Here is a 17,264-nt window from a genome sequence, read left to right on the forward strand (position 1 = left end):
ACCCATAGAGACAGGGTTTCACCATTTTGGCCAGGCCAGTCTTGAACTCCTGACCTCAAGCAATCTGCCCGCCTCGGCCTCCCAAAGTGCTGGGATTACAGGCGTGAGCCACCATGCCCGGCCTGCATCCTATTTTAAGCTTGGAAAGATACCTTAAAAAGTACAGGAAATACTAATTTGGGTTTGTATAGTTGATGCCGTAACAAAATACTAGTTTTAAAATGAGAAAGATTTGACAAGGACATGATTTCTGAAGACAGAGGTGGCTGTGATTTCCTGTCACAGTTGGAAAATATGAAAGTATTACTCTAGTGCCTACTGTCATCAGATAAGCTGACGTTGATTCATTTGAGATCCACCTATTAATAAAAAGATTAGTCTTTGACTAGTTCATTTCAGTCCAGTTTGACTGTCAGTTTGAACATTGACTCACATTAGAGTAACTTTTAATATTACTTATGGCTGAACTAAATTCATTTGAAAAAAGCAGTCAGAGAAGGGCCAGATGGATGGCTGCCCCATTACATTGATGTGTTCTACCATACTTCACTTAGTAGCTGCTGGTATTTGGTGGTACAGACAGACCCATGGGATGATAATTGCTGAACTTACCCTTGTCACCATGTTACCTCTTTGGCTGTTCCCCAAATTAGAATAAACACATAAAAACAGTTTTGACAACGTGGAAGGCATCAAATTCAGTACAAATAATACCTGAATGTGATTTCAGAAGAGGCATTTCAGATACGTTTCAACAACAAAACAAACAAGCACTATGGTTGGTGATATAAATATAAATGGAGATCAGAAATACTTTTAAGGGAGTAATCATGAAAGGCTCTGTTATTAAATAAATTTATTCCATTATTCATCAAATTTTCTAACTGTATTTTGTGTCTTTTATAGCTTCCTGATTTCTGTTATGCTTGAATGGAATACCTGTAGAATATAGAAATAGTCTGAAAATTCTTGAGAACTTTTGTCGTATATATTTAAATTTGCAGTTTGTTTGGAACTTATTTTCATATTTGATGTGGAATAAGGGTTCAACTTATTTTTCTTCTCTTTGGATAACCAATAGCATTTGGACAAATGCTAGCACTGTTTCAAATTTCTTCATGTAGAGTCACCTTACTCTTTTTGCTTAGATACAAATTTTGGCCTAGGAAAATTTCTAATCTCATAGTGCCTTGGTTTCTTTATCTCTCAAAATAGGGGGTAACTGGCCAAGCACAGTGGCTCACACCTGTAATCCCAGTACTTTGGGAAGCCAAGGCATGAGGATTGCTTGAGCCCTGGAGTTCGAGACCAGCCTGGGCAATATAAAGGGACCCCTTCTCTACAAAAATAAAAATGAAAAGAATTAGTCATGCGTGTTGGCATGTGGCTGTAGTCCCAGCTACTTGGGGGACTGGGGCAAGAGGATTGCTTGAGCCTGGGAGGTCGAAGCTGCAGTAAGCCACGATCCCCACACTGCATTCCAGCCTAGGTGACAGAGTGAGACCCTGTCTCAATAAATAAATAAATAAATAGATACATTTAAAAATAGGGGTAATTATACTACTGTACAACTCACGGAGTTAGGAGGATTAAATGAAAATGTGTATATAAAGTACTTGGTAATAGCCTAGCACTTAGTAAGCATTCAATAAATGCTATTATTATTTACATAGCTGATAGTGTAGGGAAATAATTAATGTTGTCAAAGATGGGATTTCTAAAATATTTCTAAAAAGAAACCATTGATCATTAAAAGTACCTAGATGACTAGAAATATAGGTAGTACTAAATTAGAAAATGACATGAGCCAGATCTGTAAAGTGAATAACCTATCCTCAGATGTATGTACATTGTAGTTTTTCAGTGTCTTAATTTTGACCATTTGAATTTTGTCTTATTTTTCACTATTAGGAATAATTTAAATTTTTGGGTACAATTAGATGATATTAGGGCCAGGGGACATAAAGATACCCAAATGCTACTATGGCCTAGGCATTCCTCCTTCTCAGGATATTTTCAGGGTAAATGTACCCACAGGGGAGAATGGCAAAGGAAAGCATAGAGCTTGTTTTTTATTGGCTGGGCAGAGCACTTTGGTAAATCAGATTAGAACATTTGGACCAAAGAGATAGAAGTGAGTATGAATGAACATGCAGGTGGAGAGTGATGGTTGGGCTGCCCACTGTGCTAAAGGGGATCTTGACCCTGTTGCCACTGAGGCCCACTGGGGAGGATACCAGAAAAGAAAGCCCCAAAGAACGAGTTAGCCCAGTGACTTCTGGTAAACATGATGGTCATGCAGATGAATTTCCGTTTTTAGGATGGAGTAGCGTTGATGGGGAGACAGAGCCAATACTTTGCATCCACCTGGTTTTCATATAGCATAGCAACTCTTCCTTGCAGTCATTTGCTTTTCAGCTTTGGCCCACTCACCCCTGCTGCCTATGAGGCATCAAAAACACATGTATCAGAAACCCTTTGCAGGCTCCCCCATTCTGAAGCAGCCCCTGTTCCCTCGCCCTTCTACCAAGTCCATGTCATCCAGCATTTCTGAGTTACCTGTCTCAGTAACTCTGAGTTCCATGGTGAATTAAATGAACTCTGTGGATTTCGTGTCTACCTTCAGAGTCTTCTCTGTGTACGTATTGTTGTAGAGTTTCAGAAAACTTGCTATGGAGTGGGTAAATAAATCAAAAGCTGCATTCAGTCCTTAAGTTAGAGGTTTCTTTTTTTAATTAGATATGTAAATTATACTTTCTTGTTTTATAAAATTTGCGTCACTGAGAAAAATCTCTTCTGTTTGTTTTAGTTCCACCTCTTGAAGGTTTTGTAATGAATCGAGTGCAAGGTGATTATTTTGAAACTCTACTCTATAAGATATTTGTTTCAATAGATGAGCACACAAATGTTGCAGAGGTAAGTTTGACAACGTCTCATGAAAATATAACCTCAAGATTGCAAGTTTGTGTAAAGTAAGTAAAGTTATTTAATATGGTAGTATCTTTTTAAAATCTCCATGTGGGGAGATCATACCATTATTACACTTAAATGTCATTATTCTTAACATTCTTATAAATGTATATTAAAATTTAAGTTAATAATTTATAGTTTAGTTAACTTTTTATATGACTTTTTGTACTAAAGTATTGTAGACTATATTGATCTATCCAGGAATTTTATTTTAAATGAGACGAAATTAAAGAGTAAGGAATCTTAAATTGTTATGGTCACTCCGTGGATTTGTACTATAAGGACCTTAGAGATAGGGAAAGAAGAAAGCTCTGAATTCAAAATTTATTCAGTCTTCTAATTATTCATAACTTAAAATTTTGCTGATTATGATTATGTTGGTCTATTACAACTGTGTAATGTGCTGTTAATTCTAAGAATGTAAAAATAAATTTTAATTTTATCTTCTAGCTTGCAAATGTCCTTGAGATTGACTTATCCCTGGTTAAGGTATGTTATTTTTATACTCATTTACTGGTGATGTGATAACTGAGTGGATTTTACTAGTAGATTTTTATCTTGATAAGCTACTGAGAAACGAAGACATTGAGATTGTTGTTAGCTGTCTGAGAGAACGTGCACAGTAAAGGGGCACTTGCAAAGACAGGAAAGAGCAGGATAAGGGGCCCTAAATTGGGATTCAAACACATGGACTGAAAAGAGAGCACTCATGCAAGAAGCAGCCCAAGCAGTATCTTGTAGTGAGGTCCGTTAAAGCAACAACTCCTGCTTCATTAGGGGTAGATGTAGGGAGGGCAAGGCCAGAGAGTTGGAAACATTCCCTCCTATACATTTATGAAGACTTCAAGGGAGGAGCAGGTCTACTGAAAATAGTTTCTGGTTACGGGATGAAAATGTTTGAGAATCACTATTAGTCTATTACACTATTTTTTCTCTACAAATATTGTGATGTCTAGTTTATTTTAAATGCTAATTAGTTTCCTTTATATTCCTTTCAGAATGCTGTTTCAATGTATTGCCGATTGGGCTTTGCCCATAAGAAGGGACAAGTAATTAATTTGGATCAACTTCATTCATCATGGAAGAATGTTCCATCCGTAAACAGATTAAAGTAACTTAAATTTATTCAGTATGAGATATTAGAGTTTCCTTTTGAAAAGACATTTAATTTTACATACATAAATTTATTTATTTATTTATTTATTGAGACAAAGTCTCTCTCTGTCATCCAGGCTGGAGTGCGGTGGCACGATCTCGGCTCACTGCAACCTCCACCTCCCCGTTTCAAGCGATTTTCATGCCTCAGCCTCCTGAGTAGTGGGGACTATAGGTGTGCACCACCATGCCCAGCTAATTTTTTGTGTTTCTGTTAGAGGTGGGGTTTCACCATGTTAGCCAGGCTGGTCTCGAACTCCTGGCCCCAACTGATCCACCCGCCTTGGCCTTCCAAAGTGTTGGGATTGCAGGTGTGAGCCACTGCACCTGGCCCAGAAATTTTATTTATTCAACCTGTCAGTTGAGGTGAGCCCTTTATATTAGTGATTTTTAATCTTGTGTGTGTGTTACAGATCTTTTTTGGAATATAATGAAAACTAAGAAGGCTTTTCCCAGAAAAAAAGCAAATAAATATTTTACATACAATCTTGAAGGGTTCTTGAATTTTCTGAAGCCTATCCGTGGATCTTAGTTAAGAACCCTTGTTGTATGTAGGCAGAGCATTTTTGGGCTGCGTCTTAATTTTGGGCTTGAATATAAGACTGGATTTTGATGGATTGTTCATAATTTAAGTCTTAACTTCAGTAGATATTTTAGTGTAAGGTCATTTATATGATTTTTAAAAAGCAAATGCATTCTTCATTAATAGGAGTACCTTAGATCCACAGAAGATGCTCTTGTCATGGGATGGAGGGGAAAGTAGAAGTCCTGTACAAGAAGCTTCATCGGCAACTGACACTGATACAAATAGTCAAGAAGATCCAGGTTAGCAGTAACTCAGTTTAACATAGAGTCTGTCTGTAGGTACGGCACATGTCCAAACATACACTCTTACAGTTACCTTCTAATTTTATTTTAGATTTTATTCAATATGCAGTCTTTGAGTGTTTCACTATATTTTGGGCACTGTGCTAAGTCCTAGGTGTATAAAATTGACAAGAATATGGTACCTTTCTTCTAAGAATTAAGTCTAAGGAGAGAGAAGGGAATGCGACCAAACAAATTACAACATGGGCACCAATTATAATGCTTGTAGGGTGCAAAGAGGAAGAGACCCTTAATTGGCTAGAGAGGTTTGGGAAGCCTTCACAGAGAAGATGTTATTTGAGCTAAGAATGAAGAAGAGCCTGCCAGCTGGTCAGGGAAGGAAAGCCATTTCAGCCCGAGAGAATAGTGAGGCTAAGCCCAAAGGGAAACACAGCATAGTGGACAAGGCCTAGGGTTAAATGCTTTTTAATATTCTTTGCGCTTCAAAATAGGTATGGCTGGAACTTCTTATGGCTATAATAGTGCCTTTTTAAAATTATGTACTTTCTGGTTATCAAATAAAGCTGAAATGAAATACTTTCACTCCAAATGGTAAGCAAAGAATAATTTCCATTTACTTGATTTTAAATTATGGTGTTTTCAGCTGACACAGCCAGCGTAAGCAGCCTGAGTCTGTCTACAGGACACACGAAGCGCATCGCATTCCTGTTTGACTCCACTCTTACTGCCTTCTTAATGATGGGAAATCTTTCACCAGTAAGCCCAATTCTTGTTTAAATATGAAGGTGTTTAAAATAAATACTAGATATAAAATAATTTAATGCTTTTATATCTTTTTTAAAGTACTACATTTATTCCCAAAGCACAACTGACTTAGAGGAGTATGATAACTTTCAGGGAAGGTCCTTTTGTAATTGGAAGAATTAGCCCCTCACCCCCCGATCCTTAAGTTTAAATATATTTGAAAGGATAATATAAATATTAGATATTATGCTTAGCATAAAAAGGGAGAAGTAGAACTTTAATATTTTGTTTCTTTTTTTCAGAACTTGAAAAGTCATGCAGTCACAATGTTTGAAGTAGGCAAACTCTCAGATGAGTCTCTGGACAGCTTTCTTATAGAACTAGAAAAGGTAAATGTAGATTGCATGTAAGGGGATATTAGGGCATTTGGAATCTGTCCTTTCTTGACAGAATGCCAGTTATACAGTCTGTTGATTTGGATGGGCTTTCGGTGTATTCTTGCTCGTTCCTACCTCATTCCCCAACTTAGTACTCTTACAGTCATTTAGACTTAAACATATTGAGTGGGTGAATTGATTTTGTGATTTTTAAAGTGATATGTCTACCTCGTCTAATTCTTAACATAATTTGAGATAATGAAGAAATGGGGTATAGAAATTTTAGTCTGTAATTTTTTAAGTTGAATTTTTGCTAAAATAGCCTTTCAGTTTTTTTTTCTGGTATGACTCTCTAAGATCACCTCTTAAGCAGTTTGATTTGAAGTTTTTGTTCCATTTACCTTGAATCTGGAACAATGTCCCTGGGTATCATATTTATGTCCGCTCTCACTATCCCTTTTAGCATCTTGAAGACTTCAGCCATATTTGCTCTTAACCACCTTTTTCCCCGTGAGTACAGCCCTAGTTTTCCTTAGCTCTAAATAAATCTGATTGCCCTTTATTGGTGTTTTTCATTCTTCGGATATTTTATTCTGGCCTCTTTGTATTCAAATAGTTTGTGTGCCTAATCTGTTCCTTGACTAATACTTTTGGTGCCTTTTGTGCTTTATGATGAACTTTGTATTTTAAATGTGCTGTTTAGAGAATTTGTGGTGATTCTGCAACTCCTTTATATCTTAAAAAAAAAAGACTGTAACATTTTTCACTGCTCCTACTCCACAGGATTTTTACTTTTATTAGTGCAGAAATATGTGTGAGATAATCCTTTGCTATTAATTGGTCTCTTTTACTTTTACCTTTATACTGCCATTTATTTCTTCATGCTTCTTTATTTGTTAACCCCATTTCTTATTGTATATTATCTTTTACTAATAAATTTCTTACTATGTTACTGCACATTTCAAGTTCTGGTTTTCTGATTTTTATCTTTTTTTCACCTCAGCTAGTCTTTTATCAAATGTAGCAAATTGCAAGTTGACTTCTGCTCTTTTACTCATAAATCTATGTTCTTTTTCATCACAAAGTCATTCTTGGGAAAGCCTTTCAGTCTGAGGTTTAGTTTTTAAAGTGGATTCTTAGCTATTTTTTAAGTAGTTTGATCTTGATTAAGATTGATTTTTTAAATGTATGCAAATCTGATTTAGTTATTTTCCCGTTGGTAGACCTATCATTCCATTTTCTGTGTTGTTTCTGGGATATGTGTCTCTACTTATTAAAAGGTGACTTATTCAGACTTATTCAGAAGAGCATGCATTAAACTATAAGGCCAGTGAAGGCAGGGGTTTTGTCCATTACTCTATCCTTATCTCCTAGGGAGGTCATAGTCCATAGGAGGCACTAAGTAAATCTTTGTTGAGTGAATTTAAGCTGTGTGTTCAGCAATGGTGAACAGCTATGTTGAATCACAGACTCCAGTGTCTCTTGTAACTGGTAATACAGAATTGTGAACAAAGTTATGAGAATTATAGGTAAAACTGGTGACCTTGGAGTACTTTCCTAGATGGAGCAGAATACGGGTTTTAGAGTTGTTTAAGCACTCTATTTGAATCATATGGAACACGTAACATATAATGCTATAACTTAACATTATTCAATTGCTAAAATTGTTAGTCTTAGTTGAAGTAATTTCTATCTTCATAGATGTAGTAAAATTGGGAACTCAACCAAGACTGAGGTTAATAACTTGTTTCGGTATTGCCTGGGCAAATTTTTGATTTACTACTTTTGAATAATCTCTTATATCTCTATTATATGATTATTAGAGTGAATGGCATAAAAGTGGTATTTTTGTTGCAAAAATCTATTTTCTCTTGGTTTAGGTTCAGAGCACTGGTGAAGGAGAAGCACAGAGATACTTTGATCATGCACTTACTCTGAGAAACACAATACTGTTTCTGCGTCATAACAAAGATCTAGTTGCGCAAACTGCACAGCCAGACCAACCCAATTATGGTATGATAAATATATTTAATTTTGAAGACATGATCATATGAAACTTTTTTCTAAGAAATTAAACAGATCATGCTCACTTATATAATCATCACTTACGTATTTTGTGTAGATAGCGTATTGAATTTATAACTAGAGGCCTGTTTTGTGAATTTCTTGCTTGTTAACTGTTTCTTAACCTTATTTTACTTTTCTCATGTGCCACTAACATTTGTAGTATTTAAATCTGCTCAATACCTTCAAAAGTGTTAGTGTTAATTTATTTAAGTAGCTGGATGGAATTTAGAACAGGCATCAGCTCTGAGGGGTGAACAAGGGCAAAATTTTAGTTAATGTAGGAAGCATAAAATTTCAAGAATGAAAGATTCCATCATAATGAAAAGAATAAAGAGGAGCCTTCTGTTCAAATGCTACTGCAATACTTACCAAAAGATTTTACTTTTAAAAAGGAAATAGATAATTCTTTTTAAAGAGTAAAAGAAGTAGCGGCAATTTTAAGGTATTGATGAACTTTAATGGAGCTGTTGCCCTACTGGGCACTCTCAGTTTTGTGATAGTTGGGGGTTCCCAAACTTCAGTTGAATTGATGGTGTCAGAATTTCTACCCAGATGGGGATTTGGATTCAGTAGGTTTTGAGGTGTGGCATGGCACTCAGGAATGTGTGTTTTTTAAAAGATGATTCCAGTGCTCAGCTAGGCTTGGGCACCACTGCATCAGCACTTGGCTCAAGTTCTTAGACATTCACAAGAGTTGTGTCTTGGGGCTTCATGGGTCCTCAATACCACTATAACATTTAATTTTGATTAGTTTCATTTACCTAAAAACTATTTTTTCTGGCCAAGAACATCAGTTTCTTAATCATCTCCATTTTCATTTATTCTCTCACTAGCATCTGGCTTTCCTTTCAGCTCAATTTTAAAAATTGAGGGAGGATTCAGCTGTTACTTAACAAGCTGTCACATAGGTGAGAACAAACATGCTGGGTAGTTTACTTGAGTGAGGCTAGACTCACTTGGTATCAAGTGATTCACTTCTGCAGCCTTAATATGCCTTATCTGAAGAATTACAAATTGTTACATACTGGGGCTCTTTTTGAGATCATTCATAAATAGTTAAAACTGAGAATATTAAATTGCCAAATGCCGAGAGTCTGAAGCACTTACTGGTAGGCATTTGTTGATGGATAACCATTTTTGGTTAATAAATACTAAATCATGTGATAAAGCAGTGGTGAGTGGCACAGTCTTGAGGATGTCTTTGGATATAAAACTCCTGGAATTTCTGGGACTTTTTAGTGATTTATGGAGATAATGTATTAGATGATTTGAAATACTCTGTTAAAGCTGTCTTGGAATACATTGTCCTTTCCTGCCTATCACAGAATCTGAGAATGTTAGAGAGTACTAGTGACCAGTGAAGTGTAACTCCTATTATAGATAAAGAAATTGGAGTTTATATTAGCTAAATCTTCTGCTTGTTTTTTAGTCATCAAAGCCCATATTATTAGTAAATGGAAGAGCCAGGAATGGAAGACTTGAATCTGTGTCTGTTGATTTTTTTTTCCATTGCCCTGTCCCTATATTATCTTCTCTTGAACCCTAAGCTTTGTATTCATTTACCCATAAACATTTGTTGCTTAGTAGTCTGGGCTGGGCTAAATTTTTTCCCCATGAATAGTCAGTGTACCATGAAGTAAGTTAAATGGTAAATCTAAACCTATTCTCTATGAAAATAATCCTGTGCAATCCTAACCTTTAAGGTGGGTTTAATGTTAGACTGTTCCCGACCCTAGTTGGAGATTTAATTGCTTAGAATAATTGCTGGGTCTCCAAAGTTAAATTTGATGAATGCCTCCCCTTAAGACCAAACCTGCAATTACTTATGAAATTTCATTTTTGCTACCAGCATTTCTTAGCTGAGCTCCTCATCTGAATTGCAGAACATGGAAATGATTGGCGTGACTATTTCTCAGTTTTTCTAACGATGGTGCACATTAGTACCATTCTCAATGCATGAAAAAGGTCATTCGTTCTATGTAGAGGATATCTTAGGGCATTAAGGCTTCATGCTCAGCCTGTTGAGAAATGTTGCTTTCTGCAGGTACTGGGCTTGGTAACTGAACCTTACTCTTTTTTAGAAAAGAAATTCTCTGCCGGGTGTGGTGGCTCATGCCTGTATTCCCAGCACTTTGGGAGCTCGAGGCAGGCAGGTCACTTGAGGTCAGGAGTTCAACACCAGCATGGCCAACATGGTGAAAACTCGTGTTTACTAAAGATATAAAAATCAGCCAAGTGTGGTGGCAGGCACCTGTAATCTTAGCTGCTCAGGAGGCTGAGGCAGGAGAATTGCTTGAACCTGGGAGGCTGAGGTTGCAGTGAGCTGAGATGACACCACTGCACTCCAGCCTGGGTGACAGACTGAGACTCCGTCTCAGAAGAAAAAAAAGAAATCCTCTAGTATTGGTGTTTTAAGCATCTTGTTTGAGGAAAAAGAATTTTCTTTTTATGTCACTAGTAATTTATACTTTGAGTATATTATGTAGTACTTGTTATCTACTATAAAACAAAAGCATTGTGATATTATACAAGCAAACTCTGTTATACATGGAAGTAGTTTCTTAGTCCTAGGAGTCCTTAATCCCTTGGTTTTAAATAGCACGGCGTACTGCTTATAAATAAAAGTGATGTGTGGTCTGTTTTTTTCTCGTTTTATAAGCATGATTTTTTCCCCCAGGTATCTTTGTCTTTGAAAGGACATTGTTTAACTGTGATTAGTATAAGTCGGACATAAAAACCACTGTTTATAATTTGGCATTCTAGTACTGTGGAAATGTTTAGGAATTAAACCACATTTGTAAGAAAGCAATCACAGTTGTCAAGCTATTGGAAACGTGTTCTAACCACCATGAACTCTTTAGACTTCCTACTTTCCCTGTTGTAGTATACATTAAATATTATCTATACTTGACATTGATAATGTTGAATTTTGCCTGAAGGTTAAGACATCCCTTCACTCTTTTGTGTTTTGGGAAGGGTCTTAGTGCAAGGACCCACTTTTTCCCCGTATGACTTAGATAAGATTCACAGGTGAATTCCCTACTCCCTTCTGTTCACCTATGACAAGGTCAGAAACAGATCCTCCAAATTCCCTTTCTTTGCCTCATAAACAGTGAGCTGAACTGCCTGTTCTGAATTATCAATCAGAACAAAATGCTTGTTAGCCAAAGCTTGTTTAAGCTTCTCTCCTTCTTCCAGCCCCATGAACTTTGACTCACCCTCAACCTAAGCCAGGATGTAGCCCTTCCTTTAGGACCCCTCCCAGAAAATATGCTGACCTTATGGTTAAACATTCTGTGATCTGCTATCCTATACCTCACCCTGTCATCCTGCTTCCTCACACCCCATGCTTTCCATCTACCCTTCATTGGTGATGTTAATTTTGATCACCCAGTTAATGCATTGTCTGATTTTCCCACTGTATAGTCAACTATTTTTTTTCTCTCACAACTGATAAGCAATTGGTGGGGAGATACTTTGAGACCATGAGATATCCCACTCCTCATCAGTGTTTCCTCCTAGATTTAGAATCCATTGGTGGTTCTTGCCTGAACCATTCTGTACTTTGATGGTTGGAAATTGGTAATTTTTCCCCTACTTTAGCAGTTCTGCCATATTTAACAGTTGTGACCAGGCATTCTCTCGTATTCTCTGTATGAATTTATGAATTCTTATCTTTTCAGTAGTCTGCGATTAGTCATTATTGTCTCTCAATTATTTTTGTGCCCCAGTTTTCTCAGTTTTTGCCATGAGGATTTCCTTTAAGCTTGCTCCTGTCTCCTTTCTCCTTATGACATGCCTCCAGGTTTCTCCCCTAAGCAATTCTTTACTTTCTGGCCAAGCAATAGCATCTTACTGTGTATTTATTCTGCCTCAGTCCTGGAATCAGCCGTTTGTCCTAGGACCCTAATTTCTTTTACTGGGGATTGCTATTAGAGACCAAGATACTGGTGTTAGTTGTGCTCATTGCTTCTAGGCATTTTCAGGAGGCCATTATATGTATATATCTATATTTTTAGATGTATTCTTGCTTGAAGGAGGATATAGCTACCTTGATCTTCTGAAGTTTCTTTTAACGTTAAATATCTCTTTTTAGAGAGCAATAGGATTTGGTATTTTTCAAAAGGATTAAGAATAAGAATGCTTAAAATCTGTTGTATGTTGAGTGAGTTCATGCTCTACGGACCAGAAATCTAGGGTACACATTTCCAAATGAGGAGCTCTTGCCCCTATACTAAAATGAGGACTTGGCTATGATTCTCTTTGTAGAGATCGGAAACTGGAGGAGAGAAGCACATAGCTTCTCCTGGCACTTAGGCTTTCGTTATACAGTTGACAAGTGAACAACGTGGCTATGAATTGCACAGGTCCACTTATGGGCTGATTTTTATGAGTAAACGTTTTGGAACATTTTTTTGGAAATTTGTGACAACTTGAAAAAACTTGCAGACAAATCTCATAGCCTAGAAATGTCAAAGAAGTTAAGGAAAAGTTACATAGGTCATGTATGCATAAAATATATGTAGATACTGGTCTGTTTTATCATTTATTATCATAAAATATATACGGATCCATTATAAAACATTCAAACATATCAAAACTTAATGCACACATTTACAGATCACACAGCGACATTGCAGTTGAGAGAAATGTAAATAAATGGAAAGATATAGTATTAAGCTGTAACTGCATACAGTTACCTGTAGTACATATGGTACTACTGTAATAATTTTGTAGGTATCTCTTGTTGCTATTGTGGTGAGCTCAAGTGTTGTATCTACTTGAGTACCTGCTTAAAATGCCCTGTGACGCTGATCATCTCTGAGTGAGCAATTTGTCTTTACGTTAAATTGCCTATTGCAGTTAAAAGTGATCTCTCGTGGTTCTCTCATATTTTTCATTGATTTAGTGCAGTACCATAAACCTCAAATAACACTGGGGAGCCATACAGAGAGCCACTAGTGATGCTGGAAATTCTCCCAAGAAGCGGAGAAAAGTAACATTACAAGAAAAAGTTGAATTGCTTGGTATGTACTGCAGATTGAGATCTGCAGCTGCAGTTGCCCATCATTTCAAAATAGGTAAATCCAGTGTAAAAGACGATTGTTAAATAAGAGAAGGAAACTTATGAAGCAGTTTTTACATCTGTGCCAACAGGCATGAAAACATTGCGCTTTTTGCAAAATACTTTCTTTTTCTCATATTGAAAATGCAGCTTTTATGTGGGTGCAGGATTGCTATAAGAAAGGCATACCTATGGACTCTAATATGATTTGAGAAAAAGCAAAGTCATTATGACAAAGCAAATGAAAGATAATTAATATTCTCTTAAGCTGGAGAATTTAATGCTAGCAAAGGATGGTTTAATCATTTTAAGAGGTTTGGCTTAAAAAATGTTAAGATAGCAGGAGAAGCAGTTTCTGTTGACCGAGAGGCAGCAGATGAGTTCCCAGATGCTAATATGTTTTGATCTGTGTGTGTGTGTCCCCACCCAAATCTCATGTCTAATTGTAATCTCCAATGTTGGAGGGAGGTTGTTGGATCATGGGGGCAGTTTCTCATGGTTTAACACACCACCACCCCCCCACCCCCCCAGCCCTTTACAGCTGTCATCATGATCGTGAGTTCTCACGAGATCTGTAAAAGTGTGTGCATCTTCCCCATCTCTCTCTTCCTCCTGCTCCGGCCATGTTAAGATGTGCCTGCTTCCCTTTCATCTTCTGCCATGATTGTCAGCTTCCTAAGGCCTCCTCAGAAGCAGAGGCCACTCTGCTTCCTGTACAGCCTGCAGAACCATGAGCCAATTAAACCTATTTTCTTCATAAATTACGCAGTCGGAGGTATTTCTTTATAGCAATGCAAGAACGGAGTAATACAGATACCATTAAGAAAATCATTGAGGAGAAAGGATATCTGCCTGAAGAGGTCTTTAATGCATGCGAAAGTGTCCTATTCTGGAAAAAAATGCCATTTATTAGTAAGGAAGAGAAATGAGCACCAGGATTTAAGGCAGGAAGGGGCAGGCTTACTACTGTTTTGTGCAAATGTAGTCAGGTTTCTGGTCAGGACTGCGCTTATCTATAAAGCTGCTGAGCCTTGAAGGGAAAAGATAAATGCCAGCTGCCAGTCTTTTGGCTATACAGCAGAAGGGCCTGGGCAACAAGAACACTTTTTCTGGACTGGTTCCTTTGATGTTTTTTCCCTGAAGTCAGGAAGTACCTTGCCAGTAAGGGACTGCCTTTTAAAGTTCTTTTGGTACTGGACAGTGGTCCTGGTTAACCCACGCAGAACCCGCATGTGTTCAACACTGAAGGCATTGAAGTGATCTACTTGCCCCCAAACACGTGTCTCTGATTCAGCCTCTAAATCAGGGGGTTATAATGACCTTTAAGGCTTTTTACACACAGTAGTCTATAGAAAGGATTGTCTGCTCTATGGAAGAGAACTCTAATAGAACCTCATGAAAGTCTGGAAGAATTACACCACTAAAGATACCATCATTGTTTTAGAAAAAGCTGTGAAAGCCATCAAGCCTAAAATAATAAATTTCTGCTGGAGAAAACTGTCTAGATGTTGTACCTGACTTCACAGGATTTACAACAGAGCTAATCTAGGAAATAATGAAAGAGATTTTGGATATGGCTAAAAGGTAGAGAGTGAAGGGCTTTTTTTTTTTTTTTGAGATGGAGTCTTGCTCTGTTGCCAGGCTGGAGTGCAGTGGCACAATCTCGGCTCACTGTGACCTCCGCCTCCCGGGTCAACCGATTCCCCTGCCTCAGCCTCCCGAGTAGCTGGGACTATGGGTACGTGCTACCATGCCTGGCTAACTTTTTGTATTTTAGTAGAGACGGGGTTTCGCCATGTTGACCAGGATGGTCTCGATCTCCTGACCTCGTGGTCTGCCCACCTCGGCCTCCCAGAGTACTGGGATTACAGGCATGATCCACTGTGCCTGGCCTGAAGTGTTTTAAGATATGGGTCTTGGCTGGGCGCGATGACTCATGCCTGTAATCCCAACGCTTTGGGAGGCCGAGGTGGGCAGATAACGAGGTCAGGAGATCGAGACCATCCTGGCCAACATGGTGAAACCTGTCTCTACTAAAAATACAAAAATTACCTGGGTGTGGTGGCGCGCACCTGTAGTCCCAGCAGCTTGGGAGGCTGAGGCAGGAGAATCACTTGAACCTGGGAGGCAGAGGTTGCAGTGAGCCGAGATGGCGCCACTGCACTCCAGCCTGTCGACAGAGTGAGACTCTGTCTCAAAAAAATAAATAAATAAAAAAAGATATGGGCCTTGAAGAAATTCAAGAGCTAATAGATAGACACCTTGATGGAGATGGGTACTTCCAAATGAGTGCCAGACAATGAGGAAGACATAGAAAAAGCAGTGCCAGAAAATAAATTGACATTAGACCGTCTGGCAGGATTCTGATTATTCAAGACTGCTTTTGACTTATGTGCACTCTTCTATGATACAGACACTGCAGCTAAAGCAGATGGCGGAAGAAGGATTGGTACTGTATAGAGACATTTTTAGATACATTAAGAAACAAGAAAGTTAGATGGAACTTACAGTGTGTTTACAGTGTGTAAAGTTACACCCATCATGCCTGCCTCTCCTGCCTCCCCTTCCACCTCTTCTGCCTCTGTCACCTTGGAGACAACAAGCCCAGTCCTTCCTCTTCCTCCTCCTCTTCAGCCTATTTACTGTGAAGATGAGGAGGAAGACCTTTATGATGATCCACTTCCACTTAATAGTAATATATTTTTTCTTCCTTATGATTTTGTTTCTAGTTTTATTGTAAGAATATAGCATATAGTACATATAACATATAAAATATGTATTAACTGTTCGTATTATTGGTAAGGCTTCGAGTCAGCAGTAGGCTATTAGTAGTTAAGTCATTGGGAAGTCTGAAGTTATATACAGATTTTTGACTGTGCACGGCGTCAGCCTCTGTAACTTCTCTGTTCAAGGGTCAACGGTATGCCACTGTTGTAGAGTGGCTCCGGATGGAGAGAGGAAGTACGGTAAAACAAGTACATCTTGTTGCAGTAAAAAGTAACCTGAAATAGATGATTATCTGTCTAGACCAAAGAATAAAACATTTTAGCTTTGCACCTCAAAGTGTCTTGGTGGTCTCCTAGGAAATTTGGTACTTCTTAATAGAGTTACTTTACCTTAAAAAGAAAATTTAAAATCTTAAGTCAGTTATCAATATTGCATCTTCAACATTTTTGTTTCACACTCTCAGTCTTTTATTCTGTGTGTGTGCTTGATCATAACTCAGGTTTTCCTCTGGATCTCTTACGCTGTGAAAGCCTTCTTGGTTTGGACCCTGCAACTTGCAGCAGAGTTCTAAACAAAAATTACACGCTGCTTGTTTCCATGGCTCCCCTCACCAATGAAATCCGGCCTGTCAGCAGCTGCACCCCTCAGGTAAAGACCTACTTGGAAGATCCACTTGGTAGTGTCATGAGTCCCATCAGTTTTGTTTTCTTCTCTATCTGCAGATACCAACTATTAAAATCACTGAATCATAGAAAGCAATTTTGTATTTTATGCCTTTGTAAGATGATATGTTCAATTTGTGGAGTGTAATTGGTATATTTTATATAAGTATCACCTAGTGACTTGTGACACATTAGATTAAAATTTATTCATGTACAGAATATTTTAAAGAGAATGTTTTAGGATGCTCCAGAAAGGAAGCTGGCATCATTTTGAGGGATAAGATAAATTTAATTAGGAAAAGTTAAATGTCTTTGAAGTGGGGCTGTGATTCTGAATAAGCCGAAAAGAAAAGATGGTGCTTGAAAGCTAGAACTCTGGTTAACTGTATAATTTATATGTGAAAATTCCTTCTGGACTTTTACTTAAAAATATATATATATATCAGTTGTATTCATTTGTATACTTAACAAGGAAGTTGTGGCCTGTGCCATTTTCAGAGTGGGGATTATATTGCTGTTCTTCAGTGCTGCATCTTACCTGGGTTCCTAGACAATGCAGGGTTTAATGATGTAGCAGAAAGGAAGAGATTCTTGTACACAGGTAATTTGCCCATGTTCTAGCTGCCTCAATGAGCATCCTGTCTTCACACCAATTTTGTCCTTAGTATT

The 17,264-nt window shown here is 37.8% G+C and overlaps 1 protein-coding gene across 28 annotated transcripts in view; it reads left to right on the top strand.

Annotated features, from left to right (window-relative positions):
• The window catches only part of FAM91A1 (family with sequence similarity 91 member A1), a 203,298-nt gene that overhangs the window by 169,210 nt on the left and 16,824 nt on the right, over window positions 1-17,264 (top strand). For all 28 annotated transcript variants that reach the window (XM_055116917.2, XM_055116909.2, XM_055116912.2 and 25 more), the window contains 8 exons: window positions 2,810-2,916; window positions 3,421-3,459; window positions 3,969-4,081; window positions 4,835-4,950; window positions 5,597-5,709; window positions 6,000-6,086; window positions 7,955-8,087; window positions 16,433-16,581. In XM_055116917.2, the coding sequence (XP_054972892.1) occupies window positions 2,810-2,916; window positions 3,421-3,459; window positions 3,969-4,081; window positions 4,835-4,950; window positions 5,597-5,709; window positions 6,000-6,086; window positions 7,955-8,087; window positions 16,433-16,581 (857 nt within the window). The remainder of the gene's footprint in view (window positions 1-2,809; window positions 2,917-3,420; window positions 3,460-3,968; window positions 4,082-4,834; window positions 4,951-5,596; window positions 5,710-5,999; window positions 6,087-7,954; window positions 8,088-16,432; window positions 16,582-17,264) is intronic.

Source organism: Pan paniscus, chromosome 7, assembly GCF_029289425.2.
Source record: "Pan paniscus chromosome 7, NHGRI_mPanPan1-v2.0_pri, whole genome shotgun sequence".
Classification (NCBI taxonomy): Eukaryota; Metazoa; Chordata; class Mammalia; order Primates; family Hominidae; genus Pan; species Pan paniscus.